The following is an 18999-nucleotide window of genomic DNA, read 5'->3' on the forward strand; positions in this document are numbered from 1 at the left end:
TTTCTGCTCAGGTCACTATCTCACAGTTTGTGGGGCTGAGCGCTGTGTCGGCCCCTGCAGTGACAGTGTGGAGCCTGTCTGGGATGTGTCCTCTCTCTCTGCCCCACCCTACCCCTCTCTCACACGCGCTTTCTTAAAAGTAAATTTAAAGAAAATGAACATTGAAAGAATTATACGTAGATCTATATTTCTTCCTTTTAAGCGCACTGTAAAATGAAGGGGCTTTATAGGCTCCCAGGACAGGGAGGGAAGCTACTGGAACAGCATATAGGAAGGAAGGCGCACAATGCGTGGTTCATGTGTCAACTGGCTACTTATGTAAAAATGTTAGGGAACTTCCCGTTACCTGCTTGCGCCCACGGTGCTGCAGCCGGTCTTCTAGAAGGAGGAGCGGCAGCCGGACAGGGCAGATCAGACGCTGTGCCTAGAAGTGCGTGTAAAGACACCTTTCCAAGCTATGTAATCACATTGGTGCTGCCCGCATGGTCAGTGAAAGAGAAATCGGGTAACACTAAAACAAATTTGCGTGCAGCTTTAAAAAATTGCCTTTATTCAGAATCGTATTTTTTTTAAATCTTACCATCATGAAAGTTTAAAAAAATATAGCACTCGGTGCAATGAAATACTACATTTAATTATTATTCAAACACTTAAGGCAGGTTTCTCAACATTTTACATGTGAGAGCTTAGCATGATCCAAACTCAAATATCCATTTCTCGTATCTTTCAATGTCTGCAGCGGAAACTGACTTGGAAACTTTCTTTAAGGCCATTTCGAAGTCCTCCATAGTTGTAGGCATGTGCATTTCCTCTTTTGAAAGATTTCTGATTTCTTCTGGGGTCAGACCTTCAATACGCCTTCTCATTGCCATTAAGGATGCATCCCTAGTTTTTAAATGAAAACACACACACACACACACAAAGCATTATTTTGACTGAATATAAACCTGTGAAAAGAAAATTTTTTCAGTATGTGGTACTCTTATCATCCATACTACATGTATGTAGTATTCATAGAATCTTCTATCAGAATACATGGGCTGGTTCTGAGTTGCTCTGTAGCAGTTAAATCCTCCATGATGAAAATAAGGATATTGGTTAAATTAATGATACTGAGCAGGAAGCCCAAGAAAAAGTAAAAGGATATAACAAAGAAGCTAGCAACTGAACTTCTTTGTAAGTATCCAATAAAATAAACATTAGAGAGGAGGGAACCTGTTAGCTGAAAAATATTTTTTTCTACCTGTTTTCTAGGAAAAACTAAATGATCAAATTAAGGTGTTTTTTCCTCCTCTGTACTGGTTTGGTCTGTTTGTCTTTTGAGTTTTTGTGTTTTTGTCTTTAAAGAAACTTCAGATTCAAGGACCTCTGCTTTCACCAAGTTTCATCTCTGAAAACAGCCACCATTTATGCAAAGGGACAGCAACAAACAGCTGCTTCACACACACACACACACACACACACACACACACACACACACACGTTCTCACAATCCCCACAACCACCTGCGTGGGGTGCTTACTTTACGAGTCCTTTGCTAATAAACATATGAACTAGTGCTTAGATTAGGACAAAACCTACTGGAGTCAACTGGATTAGAGGCTGTCTTTTTTCTTTTCTACTGTCATTCCTATCATATACGGGACACTTGCACTGACAGGGAGACTGTCCTCTCCCTGAGTATGCCCAACCAGTCCCATGGCTCTATTTCTTACAAGTACATGGAAAAGGCACATCAACGTGTTTTTCATCCCAGATAATCGCTGATTTTCCATCTTATACCAGTTGTTCTAAAATAGTAAATTCTCAAACTTTTTTCAAATGCACCAGACTATTCAGTGCCATGCGAGACACTCCGATTCTTACCAGCACCTTACCACGAGCTTCATACCAAAGCTGGTGTCTCTGACTAGAAACTATCATGTAGGTCTTTAATCTTCACCTACCTTATTAATTCGGCATAAAAGCTTCATAACATAGGTTAATACCCACAAAAACCTATGCTTTCAAGATAATTCATACCTGCATACGTTGGTAATGTCTGCACCTGAATAGCCTTCCATATTTTCTGCTATACTCGCAAGGTCAACATCATCAGCCAGTTCCAGCTCACGCAGACTTATTCGTAACAGCTCCTCCCTGCCTTTCGCTAATGATGGAAACAAATTTTAAAATGTAAGCCTTCAACATAAACGTAATCAAGTCTACTTTGTATGAGAAGGTGGTTTTCCAATTCTTAGAGCTCCTTTGTTTAAAAATTTAAAATTTTCTGGTATCAAGGCATTCAAGTTCTAGAGAGAGCCAAACCTATTAATACAAGGAAAGACATCCTACATTTGTCTCTTTAAAGGAAAGTCAATTAATACCATATTTTATTTTTAAAAAAATATTTTTTAATGTTTTATTTATTTCTGAGAGAGAGAGAGAGAGAGAGAGAGAGAGAGACAGCGTGAGCAGGGGAGGGTCAGAGAGAGAGGGAGACAGAATCCCAAGAGGGCTCCAGGCTCCGAGCTGTCAGCACAGAGCCCGACACAGGGCACGACCCCATGAACCATGAGATCATGACCTGAGCTGAAGTCGGACACTTAACCGACTGAGCCACTCAGGCACCCCAATTAATACCAAATTTTTAAAATCTCTAAGCCAAATGACCTAACAGTTAACATGGCTTTCTGGCAAGAGTTGAATGAAGATACCTGATGGCAATGGAATATAGATTCTTTTTTCAAGGCGGCGTCTTAATGCCTCGTCAATATCCCAGGGAAAGTTGGTGGCTGCAAGAACCATAACCATCTTGGAAGGGTCATCGTTTTCAGAAGCACCTCCAACACCTAAGAAGGGCGAGGAGAACGTAAAAAAGATATTAAGTCAGTAAACAAACTAAAGCTCAACTACTTAAAGATCATCACATATTTGGCACTAAATTACGAGGTAGTGTAATTGTTAAGCATCCCTAAGACTTCTAAAGCTAACTGGTATGTATATGAATTTGGGGCCCAAGAACACGAAGTTTTAGTATACAAAAACAAAAGACAACAATAGCAACAAAATAGGACTCAAAATAGATTTAATCAAAGATAGCTCAGCTTAACAATATACCAATTTCTAAGCTTTTTCAAAACATCCATATCCCTGAGGCAATTTATTTGCATTTATTTCAATCTCATTGCTAAAAATAAGAAATCCAGGCATATGCCCATGCGTACTCTGAATAGCCTTTTCTGGAATGTCCCGCTAGTCAGTGTACCCAATACATCGTCAGCCTCCAGGACTTACTGCCAGCCCCTTCCTGCCGTCCTTGGCCAGCAGCCCAGCCAGAGAGCCCCCTCCCGCCGTCCTGGGCGGGCACCCGGGTAGGAAGCCCCCTCCTGCCATCCTGGGGCGGCACCCGGCAGAGAACCCAGTCAGGGCACAGACGCGTGCATACCATCCATCTGAACCAGCAGCTCAGCTTTCACCCTCCTGCTTGCCTCGTGCTCTTCGGAAGTTCCTCTGCGACTACAAATGGAATCGATCTCATCGATAAATATAGTGGCCGGAGAGTAAAATCGAGCCTAAATAAAGAAACCAGGTAACACCAGGCTTTTATTTCATTTAAAAATAATCTAGAGCAATTAGGAAAGAGCTGTGCCGTTTGCCACAATGCGTCTCTCTCGTCCTAATTCTGTGGGGGAGAGGGTAACCTGGAGCAGCTAGCTACAAGATAGCTTCTGATACAAGCTTAGCATATACTTAAACCCTACATGGCAATTTTTGTAACACTCAGTACTTAAGCTGGCAATTTGATTTACTGGTGGGTGAGAGACGTACAGAATTAACTTGTATGTTACAGCAGTAAGGACAACAATGACGGGAAAACATTTACAGATATTCGTAAATGTTCTCAAGTTCTAGAAAAAAAACTGGTTACAGTGAACCGTTACCTTAAATAAAATCATATAGACTTCCTCTAAAAATCCTCATTAAATTGCCATTTTTTATTTGGCAATACACTTACTACAGTAACTAAAGAAGTTCATTGTTAATCATTTTTTTTTTTTTTTTAATTTCTAGGAGAGAGAGAGAGAGAGACAGCGTGAGCAGGGGAGGGTCAGAGAGAGAGGGAGACACAGAATCTGAAACAGGCTCCAGGCTCTGAGCTGGCAGTCAGCACAGAGCCCGACGCGGGGCTCGAACCCACAAACCGTGAGATCATGACCTAAGCGAAAGTCAGACGCTTAACCGACTAAGCCACCCAGGCGCCCCCATTGTTAATCATTTTTATTTATTTATTTATTTATTTTTTAAAATTTTAATGTTTTATTTCTAGGAGAGAGAGAGAGACAGTGTGAGCAGGGGAGGGTCAGAGAGAGAGGGAGTCACAGACTGAAACAGGCTCCAGGCTCTGAGCTGGCAGTCAGCACAGAGCCCGACGCGGGGCTCGAACCCACAAACCGAGAGATCATGACCAAAGCGAAAGTCAGACGCTTAACCGACTAAGCCACCCAGGCGCCCCGTTAATCATTTTTAAATGAAATATCCAAACTTGGAGAATCAATGTACAAGATGGTTTGAAGCTAAATGATGACAAAGATTTCTCAAAACATGGCTTAGTGAACACACAGCACTTTTCAAAGTTTTTCCAAAAATAAAAGTCTATAACGGCAAGTGAACATTATGGACTTGAACATGCAGTTACACTGGGTCTATGAATTCCCTCGGACCAGGAGTCATGATCTAGCATCCTCTACGAGGCAATTCACTGGGTTGGAAGGGCTGTGCCTCCAAAGGATGGATTCAGTTTTAGTCTGTCCGCCTGGAAAATCCTTACTTAAATCTCTGTTTCTCTTCTAGTTGAAAGTCTGAATTCTAAGTCATCAGTTCCCGTCACAGGAACAATTTAATTTTTAAGTTTGTTTATTTTGAGAGAGAGGGAGAGAGAACTGGGGGGTGGGGGGGGAGGGCGGGAGGGCAGAGGCAGAGGGAGAGGGAGAATCCCAAGCAGGCCCCATGCTGTCAACCCAGAGCCTAACGTGGGGCTCAAATCAGGAACCCTGGGGTCATGACCTGAGTGGAAATCAAGAGTCAGATGCTCAACCAACTGAGCCATCCAGGCGCCCTGGATAATTTAATTTTTAATAAGGTGTCCTTATTTGGATTTTAGGTAGTATGTCGAAAAATTTTTGTACTCTTTTCAAAAAATAGAAAAAGAAAAAAAATGGACAGCAGAGTAAACAAGGAGGGAAAAAAGCACCCAAGAAAATTTTCAATTGAAATTCTATCAAGAAGCCATCTGTCAACAGAGCCTACACTGACAAAAATTAAATTTCAATCTACTTGTTTCCATAACAAGAAAAAACCTAGTAGAGTTTTCCCAACTACTGAGGGTCTGCCGAATGGTCTTAGAGCAGAGGCTACATGGCACGTGTAAAATTGGCTTTGGAGGACATGGAATATACTACAGAAAGATTCAAATGCTTTGGCCTGCACAGCATCCCTTCTGGTAAGAGAAATGCACCTTTTTATTCATTAACCATCCCTTTACATTCTAGTTCCGCTACTTCAAGAGACGCCAACTCTTCTGAAGTTCTAGGGGTATGGTTCAGATCTGGCCAATCAGATCACTCCAATTCCCTGACCAAAATGATGGATTCAAGCATGGGCATTTGACTCAAATAGGCCAAACATTAATCCCTGGGATTTTTCTGTAAGAACTGAGAAATGAGGGCTAATTCCTCTGGGATTACCATAAAGAAAATAAAAACAAGGCTTAAGGCTCTGATGGCTATCTTGACCACCACACAGGCCTACCCCAAATCAAAGCCAACCCACAGGTAAACCCAGAGGCAAAGGTCAGAGAGACATTCCTCAAAACATCTGAGTTGCTAGATCCTGGCAGGCCTAAAAAATCTAAAACATAACCTCCCCAAATTCCTAGTTACATGACCTAATATATTATTCTTTTGGTTTAAGCTCATTTGATTAGGTTTCTGACACTTGAAAGTTCTTGACAATGCAACAAAAATTATACCATTAAGTTTTTGTATGTGTTTGTTACCATGTCGTGAGAAAATTCCTGGACAGACTTAAATTTAAGTGACATTATTTAAAATACAAGCCTTGAGGCATGTTTGCTTTGAGAGATTTCCGGGGGGGTGGGGTAGGCCGTCACGGAGAGGCAAGTCCTCTGTGGAGCAGTCAAATCAAGATATGAGAGGTAGGATCACTTTACTCCATGAGAGTCCACATGGTGAACAGGGAAAAAAAACAAAAACAAACAAAAAACCCTTAAGCTAGTTTTAGATCTGAGCCCTAATCACAAGTCACAAGGGCAAAAGCTCCAAACAGGCAGGCGCCGGCTGGAACTGAGCCCCACTCAAGCAGGCAACTCAAAGCAGCGCACTGCAGATAAGCAGGCATTTATTTAAGGATGGTAAACACCAGCGAAGCCAGTAAAAAACAAGCCATTTGATATGCCTTCATAAACCTCACTATAAAAAATAATGTAAATTAGTACTTTATAAGAGGCTTCCCTACACAGATGAAAATGGTCAGTTTCCACAAATATAAACGCTCCAACAGAAAATATATCAAATAATTCTTATACAGAACAGCTGAGTTCTATTTGCCCCTGTGAATCAGGCTCTGCGTTAAACACTTTACATGCATTAGCTCGTTTCACAGAGGTAACTCCTGTATATAATGGTCCTCTTTTTATTCTATTTTTTTTTAATTTTAATGTTTTCTATTTATTTGGGGGGGGGGGGACAAAGAGAGAGGGAGACACAGAATCTGAAGCAGGCTCCAGGCTCTTGGCTGTCAGCACAGAGCCCCACACGGGGCTTGAACTCACATGGGACTCGAGCTCACACACTGTGAGCTCCTGACCTGAGCTCACTGAGCCATGGAGGCGCCCCAAGGGTCCTCTTTTTAAAGATCAAGCAACTGAGGATGAGGAGCGGAATTTGCCCACAGGTAGCCAGCTAGGACAGTGAGAGAGGAGGGGCTGAACCCAGGCTATCTGGCTCTAAAGACTCCATGCTTAGCCAGTCACGCTACTTAGCTTACATTTTTAAAAAGCCTAGTTATTCTAAAATCTTGACAGTATAATCTTTTTCCCCTGAAGCAAATAAATGATCTAAGAGGTTCTCCACTAGATTCCTCTTGTGGTATACATTACTGATAAGCTATTAAGAACCTGTTAGAATTTGCATCCTGCCTTATAAATTATTGAACTTGAAGGACAAAATGGGAATTGAAACAGGAAGAAGACTTTATAGAAAATGGATAACCTGGGGTGCCTGGGGGGCTCAGTCGGTTGAACATCCAACTTAGGCCTAGGTCATGACCTCATGGTCCATGAGTTCAAACCCCACACTGGGCTCTGTGATAACAGCTCGGAGCCTGGAGCCTGCTTCAGATTCTGTGTCTCCCTCTCTCTCTGCCCCTCCCCCACTCATGCTGTCTTTCTCTCTTTCTCTCTCTCAAAAAGAAATAAACATTAAAAAAAATTTTTTTTAAAAGACAATGGATAACCTGCAATTATAAGGGTTTTCATTTGCTTGTTTTTATTCTGAGCCTAAGGAAGTAAGATCTAGTGTCATATTAACACAGTCAGATATCTAAGATTTCATCTACGATGGACACTTTAGAGTTAAGAATGCAAGTTATTCTCTATATAATAAGTGTATCTCTTTCCTAATACATGTAACTACACAATTGCTTTTTTTTTTTTTTTTAAGTTATTTTTGAGAAAGAGAGAAACAGAGTGCAAGCAGAGAAAGGGAGACACAGAATCTGAAGCAGGCTCCGGGCTCTGAGCTGTCAGCATAGAACCTGACACCAGGCTCGAATTCATGAACTATGAGACCATGACATGAGCTGAAGTCGGACTCTTAACTGACTGAGCCCAGGCACCCCTCCTTTTTAAAAAAAAATTTTTTTTAAGGTTTATTTATTTTTGAGAGAAACAAAACGTGAGCAGGGGAGACGCAAGACATAGATCTGAAGCCGGCTGCAGGCTCTGAGCTGTCACAGAGCCTGACACAGGGCTTGAAGTCACAAACTGCGAGATCATGATCTGAAGTCAGACACTTAACCAACTGAGGCACCCAAGTGCCCCTAAACTATACAATGTCTTAGAAAAGGCAAAACTGAAATACTCAGTGAAGCTTACAGTTGGAAGTCTAAAAAGTTGTCGAATTCAATCTAAACACTCTACTAGAATTTGTTGAATTACATTCCTTCTGATATTCAGATTAGTGGGGGTGGAAGAAGGAAAAAGGAAACTCAAAGTAACAAGTGCAGAAGTAACATTCCAAAGGCTGGGGCATTAAACTCAAAGTATTTAGTATATAGTTAATAGATTGGAGATGATCTAAGTTCCATAACTACTTGATTTTCACTGTTCTGCATTACTGTTATAACACTGCATTTACCATATTACAACTGAGCCTACTGATTTAGAAAACAGTGATTTCAAACCCCTACTATAGTAGATTGGTAAGGCAGACCCCATAATGTGAGCATGCCCATAAGCCATCAGAGATGCTCTGCCTCTAGAGGAAAGGAGACACAGAATAAGTCGATTTACTCATGTGATTAAAGGATTCTAGCTTTGAGGGCCCAGAATTACACTCTGGGCACATCTCCCTGACTCACTAGTCTATTATACACTGGAGATAGCTACGACTCACTTTCTCCCCTTTTAGAGGTAAAGAATCTTTACAGTTGGCTCAAACATTCACCATTTCGAACAGAAGACGAACAAGCTTCTCAGACTCTCCTCTGTACTTGGAAGTCAGAGTTGATGAGGACACATTGAAGAATGTTGTCTTGCATTCCGTAGCTACTGCTTTAGCAAGGAGGGTCTTTCCCGTGCCCGGCGGCCCAACCATCAACACTCCCTGTTGGGGAGATAAGGACATAAGTCAAAGGTTTCTCTGCTACTGTTCTAATTCACAAGGATTCCATGACTAAGAATTTTCAACTAATATATAATAGTAAGACAAATAAAAGACAAACAAAAGGATACTTTATCATAAATTTAAATTTTTCATGATAAAAGAGAACTATGTTATTAAAATTTGGCACTCAGAAATGAGAAAAATATAATCAATATTATAATACTGATATTATAATAATCCTACTCTAATACAAATACCAATAGTATCTGGATATATTTCCTTCTAGGCTTTTGGTTGGACAAATTAGTTTTTTTGTTACACATTTGTATTCAAAGTAGGTCTAGAACTTTGTAGCTTATCACTTCATATTTCAAGAATTCTTAATAATAAATGCAGCAGAGGGGCGCCTGGGTGGCTTAGTCAGTTGAGCGTCAGACTTTCGCTTAGGTCATGATCTCGCGGTTCGTGGGTTCGAGCCCCGCGTCGGGCTCTGTGCTGACTGCCAGCTCAGAGCCTGAAGCCTGTTTCAGAGTCTGTGACTCCCTCTCTCTCTGACCCTCCCCTGCTCACGCTGTCTCTCTCTCTCTCTCTCCTAGAAATAAATAAAACATTAAAAAAAAAAAATAAGTGCAGCAGAGTTAGCCATTAGCACATTTTCCAAATCTAAGAAAGTTTTTTTCAGTGTCTTTTCAGATCAGCTCATGACTCTTAAGAAAGTACCTACTAGATGTGGGCGTCTCAGTTTCTTAAAGACAAATGCAAGAAGTAGACAAGTTCCATAGCATGATATATAAAACAGAGTTTTTCTGCATTAGGCAACTTGTTCATATCTGAAAATACAAGCTCATCTGAAATCAACTCTCCAAAGGTCACACGGTACCTATATTCTGAGAACCTTGCTATAGCTTTTGATCTAAACAAAATCCTGAATAACATACCTTTTAATTAAAAATTTTCCTTACCTACTCTTACTCCCCACTCTTCCCTGAATAAGATAAATACTAGTTTTCTACAGCAGTGTACGTGCCGTTCACTTTGACAATGCCGTGATGGTAAGGCACTTACCTTCCATGGTCGCCTGATGCCCTTAAAGAATTCTGGCATCCACATTGGTAACACCACAGCTTCCTTAAGCAACTTCTTAGCTTCTACTAAATCAGCAATATCATCCCTGAAAGAGGAGATACTTTATCACCGACGTCACAGGTTATGTTTCCGGCTCTATGGGACCTGGAGAGCCGCTGAAGCACACGGCCCCACGGCGCCCACGCAGGGCCGGATGGGCCGCAGGCCCCGGGGAGCCAGTGTGCCGCCAGGAGGCCGCCATGCTATGCAGCCTCAACCATCAGCTCTTGGCAGGAAAGACCGTCTGCTCAGGGAAGCAGGGTCTACAGGCCCACTCTTAAGATCAGGCCATCTCACTTTACATTCCTGCTCTGGTGATGCTCATGTCATAAACCCTGTGGTTTAGAAACAACGAACCCGTTAAAAAAAAAAAATCCATAAAGAATAGGAAGGGCAGTAAGGAGACACAGGCTGCAACACTGCTGTCTTGCCTCCAACCCAGAGACAGTATCACAGAGACTGCCACGTAGTCATCTCCAACCAGCTGCTGCTGCCACCGCCGCCACATGCGGCACAGTCATGAAAATACACGCTCACTGTATAAATATCAAACACCAAAGATTATTTTTAAAATATCCCCAAAACCATACCTAAAAATCATTAAGGGAGCTTTTAGAACTCAGTGTGATAATTACAGTTCTCTGATTCAACATAATATTAAACAAGCTGAGAACCACTGCTAAAAGTCATAGAAAATAAAAGAAACACCCACGGGATAAACCTATATGTAACAAGCAACGCGGGCTGCTGGAAATCTCAGTCACTAGAACGGGAGGCCCTTCACCTCGGGGTTGTAAGTCCAAGCCCCACTTGGGCACAGAGCTCCCGTAAAGACAAAAACAAGCAACACACATGCAATAAGCGTCATTGCCGTTTCCCCACTGGAGGACGTGCCAGAAGAAGATGGAAATTTCTGTGATCTTCCTCCTGCTCGGTATGGAAGATTTTTTTTAATCTAACAAATAATCATTTGTTATTTTATGAAGTTAAAAAAAAAAATCTCAGACAGAAACTTGATATAGCCTGAACCAAGTGTTGGGTTCACACCGTGTGTACACTGGGTCCATCCCCAAGGACTAATCTTCAGTGCACGCCCGCACTGGTTCCGTTCTCTTCTCCTAAAAGCCTTATCCCATTATCTTGTTGTGATACAACTTACCATCGAACGTTGGGATTCTGAGAAATTATATCTCTTTCCAAAGCTTCTACTAAGTCCTTATCATATCCAGTGCTATCGAATTTACTGGTCTCCGGTTCCGTAACTGCAGCAGGTGATTTGTTCTGAGTTGGGAGAAAAAAAAAAAGAGCTTCTGATTGCCTCAAAAATTGTATTCTGTTTCTGCAAGTCAGACACAAAGACTGGACTCCAGTGATATTTGTAAAGAGCTAATATAATAGTACAAGTAATAAAGAGAGAATCAGACTGTGACATCATCCTGCTACACCAACATCAGTGTTATCAGAGTTTCAAATTCAACCTCTACTTTTACATAAAAAGTATGACAAAAGTGTTCAAGAGAAACAAAAATATTATGTATACGAACTGGCAAGAATTAAGAAATCAATACTGAGATGAACTGTGCTTACCACTGATATGTGTGACATTTATCTCAAAGCTTTAGAGGAGATAAGGTTAAAGACAGACAGACGGTGTATGTAGCTAAGATTACAGCTCACTCATAAGCACCTCCTCAGCCCTCACCGAGGCTCCAAAAACATTCCTTTTCACAGTTCCCACCCCACTCAAGAGACACCGTGGTCCCTAGGTGCGGTCCCCGCCCCTCGTCTGTGCCACCAGGCCTCGGGGCGCAGCTCCTTAAGCCGTGTACTGTGTCCTGCAGGGCACACGGCAAACTCACAGAGCACTGCAGGGCAGTTTACATTTTTATGGGAAACCCAGCAGTATCTGGTGAACACTGGGTGAACTACCAGTATAGATATTACTTTATAAATTAAATTTTTAAAAGTACTTTCTTTTATTTCTTTTTTTTTTTTTAAATTTAAATGTTTATTTGTTTTTGAGAGAGCATGATGGGAGAGGAGCGGAGAAAGAGAGACACAGAATCTGAGAAAGGCTCCAGGCTCTGACCTGTCAGCACAGAGCCCGATGCGGGGCTCAAACCCATGAACCATGAGATCATGACCTGAGCCAAAATAGGGCGCTTAACCGACTGAGCCACCTAGGCGGCCCTAGAAAGTACTTTCTAGCTGCCTTCTTTCCTCCCACAGAACACAGTGCTGACGGCAATGTCTGCAGACAAAGCCAAATGACTTTAAGCTAGGCATAAAGGAGAAATAATTCAATAAAAGAGTCAAACCGAATAAAAGTAAAAAATACTCAAACAGAGAGAATTTCAAATGTTGACATCTCTGATAGGACTTTACTTAGCTGAAACAGCACGATTTCCTTTAAGCACATATGGATTCAATAACCTGCTCTGAATAAAAGTGCTAGCAACTACTAGGAGGTGAAAGGGGGCAGGAGAGAGACTAAACAGAACATAGCCTCCTTTTTGATGCTCAAAATAAAACTGAAGAGGAACCAATTAACCAGGAGATAAATACCTAGTTAGGTTGAAAATCGGTTAGTTAAAAAAAATTTTTTTAATGTTTATTTATTTTTGAGAGAGAGCGAGAGAGAGAGACAAAGTGCAAGTAGGGAAGCGGCAGAGAGGGAGAGACGCACAGAATCTGAGCTGTCAGCACAGAGCCCGACGCGGGACTAGAACTCACAGAGAGATCATGACCTGAGCCGAAGTCGGACGCTCAACCGACTTAGCTACCCAGGCGTCCCAAAACCAGTTAGTGTAAAAGCTGGCAACATTATCAACACAAAATCCAAATCCACTGTCTCAATCAAAAGAGTTAATTAGAAATGACAGCTAGGCTTTCACTCACAGGAAGACAGAGCAGATGTACTTTTCGTTATTCTGCTACAGAGAACTAAAAAACCTGGCATTATACATTAAAAAAGACAGGGCTTTGGAAAGTACAAAGAAAGGCAAACTAGGGAACCTGGACAAAGTGATGCATTCTCCAGGTTTTTTTCCCTCCTTCATAAATCCAGTCAAGGCCAAAGAAGCCGGAAACCCAGAAACAACAACACGGGCACACAAAAAAACCCCAACAGAAGCTTGCTCTCTCTAGCCAGTAATCCAAGAAAGAGGTAGGCTAGCAAGACGAAACTTCTAGACCCCTATACTCTACTCCAGTCAAGCACCTCAGATAAGGCTGAGCATCACCCCTATGCAGGCAAGAAAAAGCCCAGTGGGGAGCCTAGACTTCCACCCTGGGGAGGCTGTAATGACGCACTCTACACCCCCGTCACGGTGGTAGCAGAAGCCAATCAGGTAGCTGGAATTTTCATCCCTGCCAAGCAGGAACAAGACTCTCACTCAGTCAGTGGAGATCACAGAGGGAACCTGGACTACATCCACACTGGACAGTATGGGGCACTGGGGTGGTGTCAGAGGAAGACTCGTAGAAAGTCAAGACAAGGTCACTCCCACTACAGTGTCACCGGAGTTCACACGCAGAACTTGCACCACAGCTCAGCAGTAATGAGAAGACGCCCTCCTCAACTCAGGTGTTAAAAAGAGGCTGGGGTGGGAACCTAGACTTCACCTTTCACCTGATAGTGAGTGATGGCCCCCTGGCTTTCCTGCCACAGCAGTGTTAGAAAACGTCAGTTAAAACAGTAGGTTTAAATAAGATCTAAGAGCCTCATAACATAATATGAAAATGTCCAAATTTCAATCTAAAACTAACTGTCATATCAAGTACCACAAAGATCTCAAACTTCAGGGCCTGGGTGGCTCAGTCAATTAAGTGTCCAACTTCGGCTCAGGTCATGATCTTGCAGTTTGTGAGTTTGAACTCCACAGTGAACTCTGTGCTGTCAGTGCTGAGTCCACTTCTGATCCTCTCTATCTCTCCTCCGCTTATGCTCTCTCTCTCAAAAATAAATCAACTTAAAAAAAAAAAAGATCTCAAGCTTAACAAAACGAGAATCAACACATGACAAGACCGTGAAGAAAGGATGTCCTGATGGATTTTGAGACCACTATGATAAAATGCTTCAAACAAGCAATTATGAACATGTTTGAAACAAACCAAAAAACAGAAAACTTCAGAAAGACCTCAAATTAATCCATTCCAACACATATCATAATTAAACTTCAGAAAACTAATGACAAAGAAAAACTGAGAGCAATGAGCAAAAACAACACCCTGCCTATAGGGAAAAACTATTCAAATGAAAGCAGAGTTCTCCTCAGAAAAGGAGGCCGGCCACAGGAGATGGCATGAAATTTTCCAAGAGCTAAAAGAAAAGAACTGTCAATCCAGAATCCTCTATCAAGCAAAAATGTCCTTCAGGAATGAAAGGAAAATCAAAACATTCTTAGATGAAGGAAAAGTAAGAGAATTCTGTTGCCAGAAGACCAACCCTAAAAGAATGATTAAAAGAAGTTCTCTAGGGGCGCCTGGGTGGCTTAGTCGGTTAAGCGTCCGACTTTCGCTTAGGTCATGATCTCGCGGTTCGTGGGTTTGAGCCCCGCGTCGGGCTCTGTGCTGACTGCCAGCTCAGAGCCTGGAGCCTGTTTCGGTCTCTGACTCCCTCTCTCTCTGACCCTCCCCTGCTCACACTGTCTCTCTCTCTCTCTCTCCTAGAAATAAATAAAAACAACAAAAAAAAAGAAGTTCTCTAAACAGAAAAGAAACAGTGGGAAGGAGGAAAAAGCACAGTACGTAAAAATATGCGTAACTACAACAGACTTTCTTTCTCCTTTTGAGTTTTCTAATTTATTTAACAGGTGAAGCAAATATCTTAACACTATGTGATGAGACTCTAAATGAATGGAGAGGAAATATTTAAAATAATTGTAAACAGGGGAAGTTAAAGGGATACAAAAAGATAAGACTTCTACACTTCATTCAAACTGGTAAAATGACAATACCAGTCAACCTGTACAAGTTCTGTATACGTAATATCTAGAGCAACCATTGAAAAAGCTAATACAAAGGGAAATATGCAAAACACTATAGAACATCAAAACAGAATTCTAAAACAAAAACAAAAACCCTCAGAACAATCAGAAAACAAAAAATAAAATGGCAGGCTTAAACCCTAACATAACAAAATACATTAACTGTATATGGACCATATACACCAATTAAATGACAAAACTTGGCAAAATTAAAAATATGACTCAATTATATGCAGTCACCAAGAAACTTGTTCATATACAGTGATAACAGGTAGGCTGAAAGTAAAAGAATGGAAAAAGGTTTAATATGCAAACATTCATCAAGGGAAAACAGCCATGCCTATTAATATCAGATAAAGTATATTTCAAACCAAAACCAAAAAAACCCCACAAAACTACAAGAGACAGAGAGGGATATTACATAATGATAAACAGTTCAATCCTTCTAAGAGAAAGCAACCCTAAATGCACCAAACAACAAAGCTACAATATAGGAAGCAGAAACTAATAAGCACATCTTTAGACATACTTGGAGAATACAGCAACTCTCTCCAACTATTGACAGAATCACCAGAAATAAAATCAGCAAGGATATAGAAAAACTCAATAGTACCATCATCCAGCAAAATCAAACTGACATTATGATAGTTCCACCCAATAAGGGCAAAATACATATTATATTATTTTCAATGCTCAAAGAATATATTTCAAGTACTCATAGAACATAACAAGACAGACATAACCAGGGCCATAAAACAAACTTCAACAACTTTAAAAGAGTTGACATCAAATGGAATATATTCTCAAAGCACAAAGGATTCAAACTAGAAATCAGTAACAGAAAAGTAACACAATCTCTGTACAACCAGAACTAAATAACACACTGCTAAATAATCATAGGGTCAAAGAGGAAGTCTAAGAAATTTTAAAAATAAAATGAATTAAATGAAAAGGAAGATACAACATAACCACTGGAACACAGCTAAATCAGTACTGAGAGGCAAACTTATAGCACTAGATGCATATATTAGGGGGAAAGTCTTAAACTAATAATCTAAAGTCCCATCTAAGAATGTATAAAAGAGGAGCAAAACAGGGGCTCCTCACTGGCTCAGTGGGTGGAGCGTGCAACTCTTGATCTTAGGGTTGTTAAGTTCAACCCCCACGTTAGGCATGGAATCTACTTATGAAAAAAGTTAAAGAAACATAAGGGGCACGTGGGTGGCTCAGTTGGTTATGTATATGACTTCAGCTCAGGTCATGATCTCATAGTTCATGAGTTAAAGCCCCACATTGGGTTCTCTGCTGTCAGAGCAGAGGGTGCTTCTGATCCTCTGCCTCCCTCTCTCTGTCCCTCCCTCGCCTGTGCTCTCTCTTTCTCAAAAATATAAAAACATTTAAAAAATTTAAAAAAAAAATGGGGTGCCTGGGTGGCTCAGTTGGTTAAGTGTCCAACTTTGGCTGAGGTCATGATCTCATGGTTTGTGGGTTCGAGCCCCACGTCAGGCTCTGTGCTGTCAGCTAGCTCAGAGCCTGGAGCCTGCTTCAGATTCTGTGTCTCCCTCTCTCTCTAACTCTCACCTGCTCACGCTCTCTTGGAAATTTAGGGGGAAAAAAAATTTAAAAAAAATTTTTTTAAATAAGAGGAAAATTAAAGGAGGAAACAAGAAATAACAGTGATAACAGCAAAAGCTAATGAAATAAAAACATAGGGAAAAATCAATAAAACAAAGAACTGGTTCTTTGAAAAGGTAAATAAAACTGAAAAACCTCTAGCAACACTGAAAATGAAAAAAAAGACAGGGAACATGTATTATCAATGTCAAGAATGACCTAAAGACTTGCAGATACCCAAAGAGTAATAGGGAATCTTACAAAAACTCTACATACATAAGTTAGATAACTTAGACAAAAGGGATCACTACCTTGAAAAAAACAAACCACCACAACTCATCTGAAAAAGATTCTTTGAACAGCCTTATAACTACCAAGGAAACTGAACGCATAACTTTAAAACCAAAAAAGAAATATCCAAAGCCTAGGTGTTTCACTGGAGAATTACATCAAACATAGTCTCTTCCAGAAAATAGAAGGAATGCTCTCAATTCATTTTATGAAGCTAATGTTGTGATACCAAATCAAAAACAGTTCAAAAAAACAAGTATAGACCAACATCCCTCATAAATATATATGCAAAAATCCTTAACAAAATATTACCAAACAGAATATAGCAAGAAAAAGAATTGTATACCATAACCAAGTGATGTTTATTCCAGAGATGCAAGGCTAGTTCAATACATAAATATATATGTGTGTGTGTACATATATATATATATCAATGTAATCTATATATTAACACACTAAAGAAGGAAAACTATAGCATCATACAATAGATGCTAAAAAAGCACCTGGCATAATTCAACATCCATCTAGAATAAAAACTCTCGGAAAACCAGGATTCAAGAGGAACTTCTTCAATACACAACAAACCTAGCATTAATGTTTCATTTAATAAAGAAACACTGAATGGTTTCCCCCTAAGACTGAAAACAAGCTAGCATGTCCACTTTCATCACACTTAATTCAACATAGTGCTAGAAGTTTCAGCCAGTGTAACAGAGAAAGAAAAAGGATGAAAGCATCTAAATCTAAAAGGAAGAAATAAAACTGTCCTGTTTGCAGATGACATGATGTCTGCTCAGAAAATGGTAAGGAATCTAGAAAAATTCTCCAAAAATTAATAAATGACTTCAGCAAGGTGGCAGGACACAAGAGTGACATACAAAAATCAATTTTATCACTACAGAAATGCAAATCAAAACCTCAATGAGATACCAGTTCATACTATCATGATGGCTATTAAAAAACACAGAAAATAACAAGTGTTGGCAAAAATGTAGAGAAATTGGAACCTGTGGGCATCATTGATGGAGATGTAAAAATGGTGCAACCACTGTGAAAGTTTGGTAGTTCCTCAAAAAATTAAAAATAGAATTATACATGACTCAACAATTCCATTTCTGGATGAATATATACATATATATATATGTATACATGTATATATATATGTATATATCCATATATCTCCAAAAGACTCGAAAATAGGGTCTCGAGATTTTTATACACCAATGATATGGAATCATTATTCACAACAGCCAAAAAGATGGAGGCAACCCAGTGTCCATTAATGGATGACTGGATAAACACCAAGGGAGTTGGTGAAATTCTGATGGACCTTATACGAAGCAGAATAAGCTAAAAGACAAATACTGTAGGATTCCACTCATAGGAGGTACTTAAAGCAATCAAATTCAGAGACAGAAAGTAAAATAATGGTTGCCAGGGGCAGGGGGAAAGGGGGGGAACAGGGAGTATGATTTGTAGTAGGCATATATTCAGTCTAACCCCTATTCCTGGCAAACAACTACTACAACCCTTGCAATTTCTTTTTTATTTAAAAAAAAATATTTAATATTTATTTATTTTTGTGAGACAAAGTGAGACAGAGTGTGAGCGGGGGAGGGGCAGAGGGAGAAGGAGACACAGAATCCAAAGCAGGCTCCAGGCTCTGAGCAAGGGTTCAGCACAGGGCCTGACGCGGGGCTCGACCCCACAAACCGTGAGATCATGACCTGAACCGAAGTCGGACACTTAACCAACTGAGCCACCCAGGTGCCCCAACCATTGCAATTTCTTAAGTGATAAGAGCAATGGGAAGATCTTTTGCTATAATATTTAGTTTTTGTTTCCAGCTCCTAAAATTGCTCCAGAGTAGTAAAGATGAAAGAGGTGTCCTTTGTTATTCTTAACAGGCCCCTCACAACCATACTGAGCTTATGTTAACACCGTGAATTTTGGAAAGCCCCTAGAAACCACATAATGGGGCTATTGCCAAGGGAACCAAACATGTGATTCAAGTGTTGGAACTTCAGCCTCACTCCACCAACCTCTGGCAAGGGAAGAGGTCTGGAGGTTCAATTAATCACTGATGGACAATGATT

At 40.6% G+C, this 18999-nt stretch overlaps 1 protein-coding gene across 1 annotated transcript in view; it reads right to left on the reverse strand.

Moving 5' to 3' along the window:
- Nucleotides 1–527: 527 nt before the first annotated feature.
- The window catches only part of KATNA1 (katanin catalytic subunit A1), a 52264-nt gene continuing 33792 nt past the window's right edge, over nt 528–18999 (reverse strand). The window contains exons 5-11 of the mRNA XM_039240953.1: nt 11170–11291; nt 9951–10056; nt 8727–8885; nt 3428–3554; nt 2697–2831; nt 2023–2149; nt 528–885 (exon numbers count right to left, since the gene is read on the reverse strand). Coding sequence (XP_039096884.1) covers nt 687–885; nt 2023–2149; nt 2697–2831; nt 3428–3554; nt 8727–8885; nt 9951–10056; nt 11170–11291 — 975 coding nt within the window. The 3' untranslated portion in view covers nt 528–686. The remainder of the gene's footprint in view (nt 886–2022; nt 2150–2696; nt 2832–3427; nt 3555–8726; nt 8886–9950; nt 10057–11169; nt 11292–18999) is intronic.

Source organism: Hyaena hyaena, unplaced genomic scaffold (genome assembly GCF_003009895.1).
Source record: "Hyaena hyaena isolate Hyena2069 unplaced genomic scaffold, ASM300989v1 scaffold_184, whole genome shotgun sequence".
Lineage (NCBI taxonomy): Eukaryota > Metazoa > Chordata > Mammalia > Carnivora > Hyaenidae > Hyaena > Hyaena hyaena.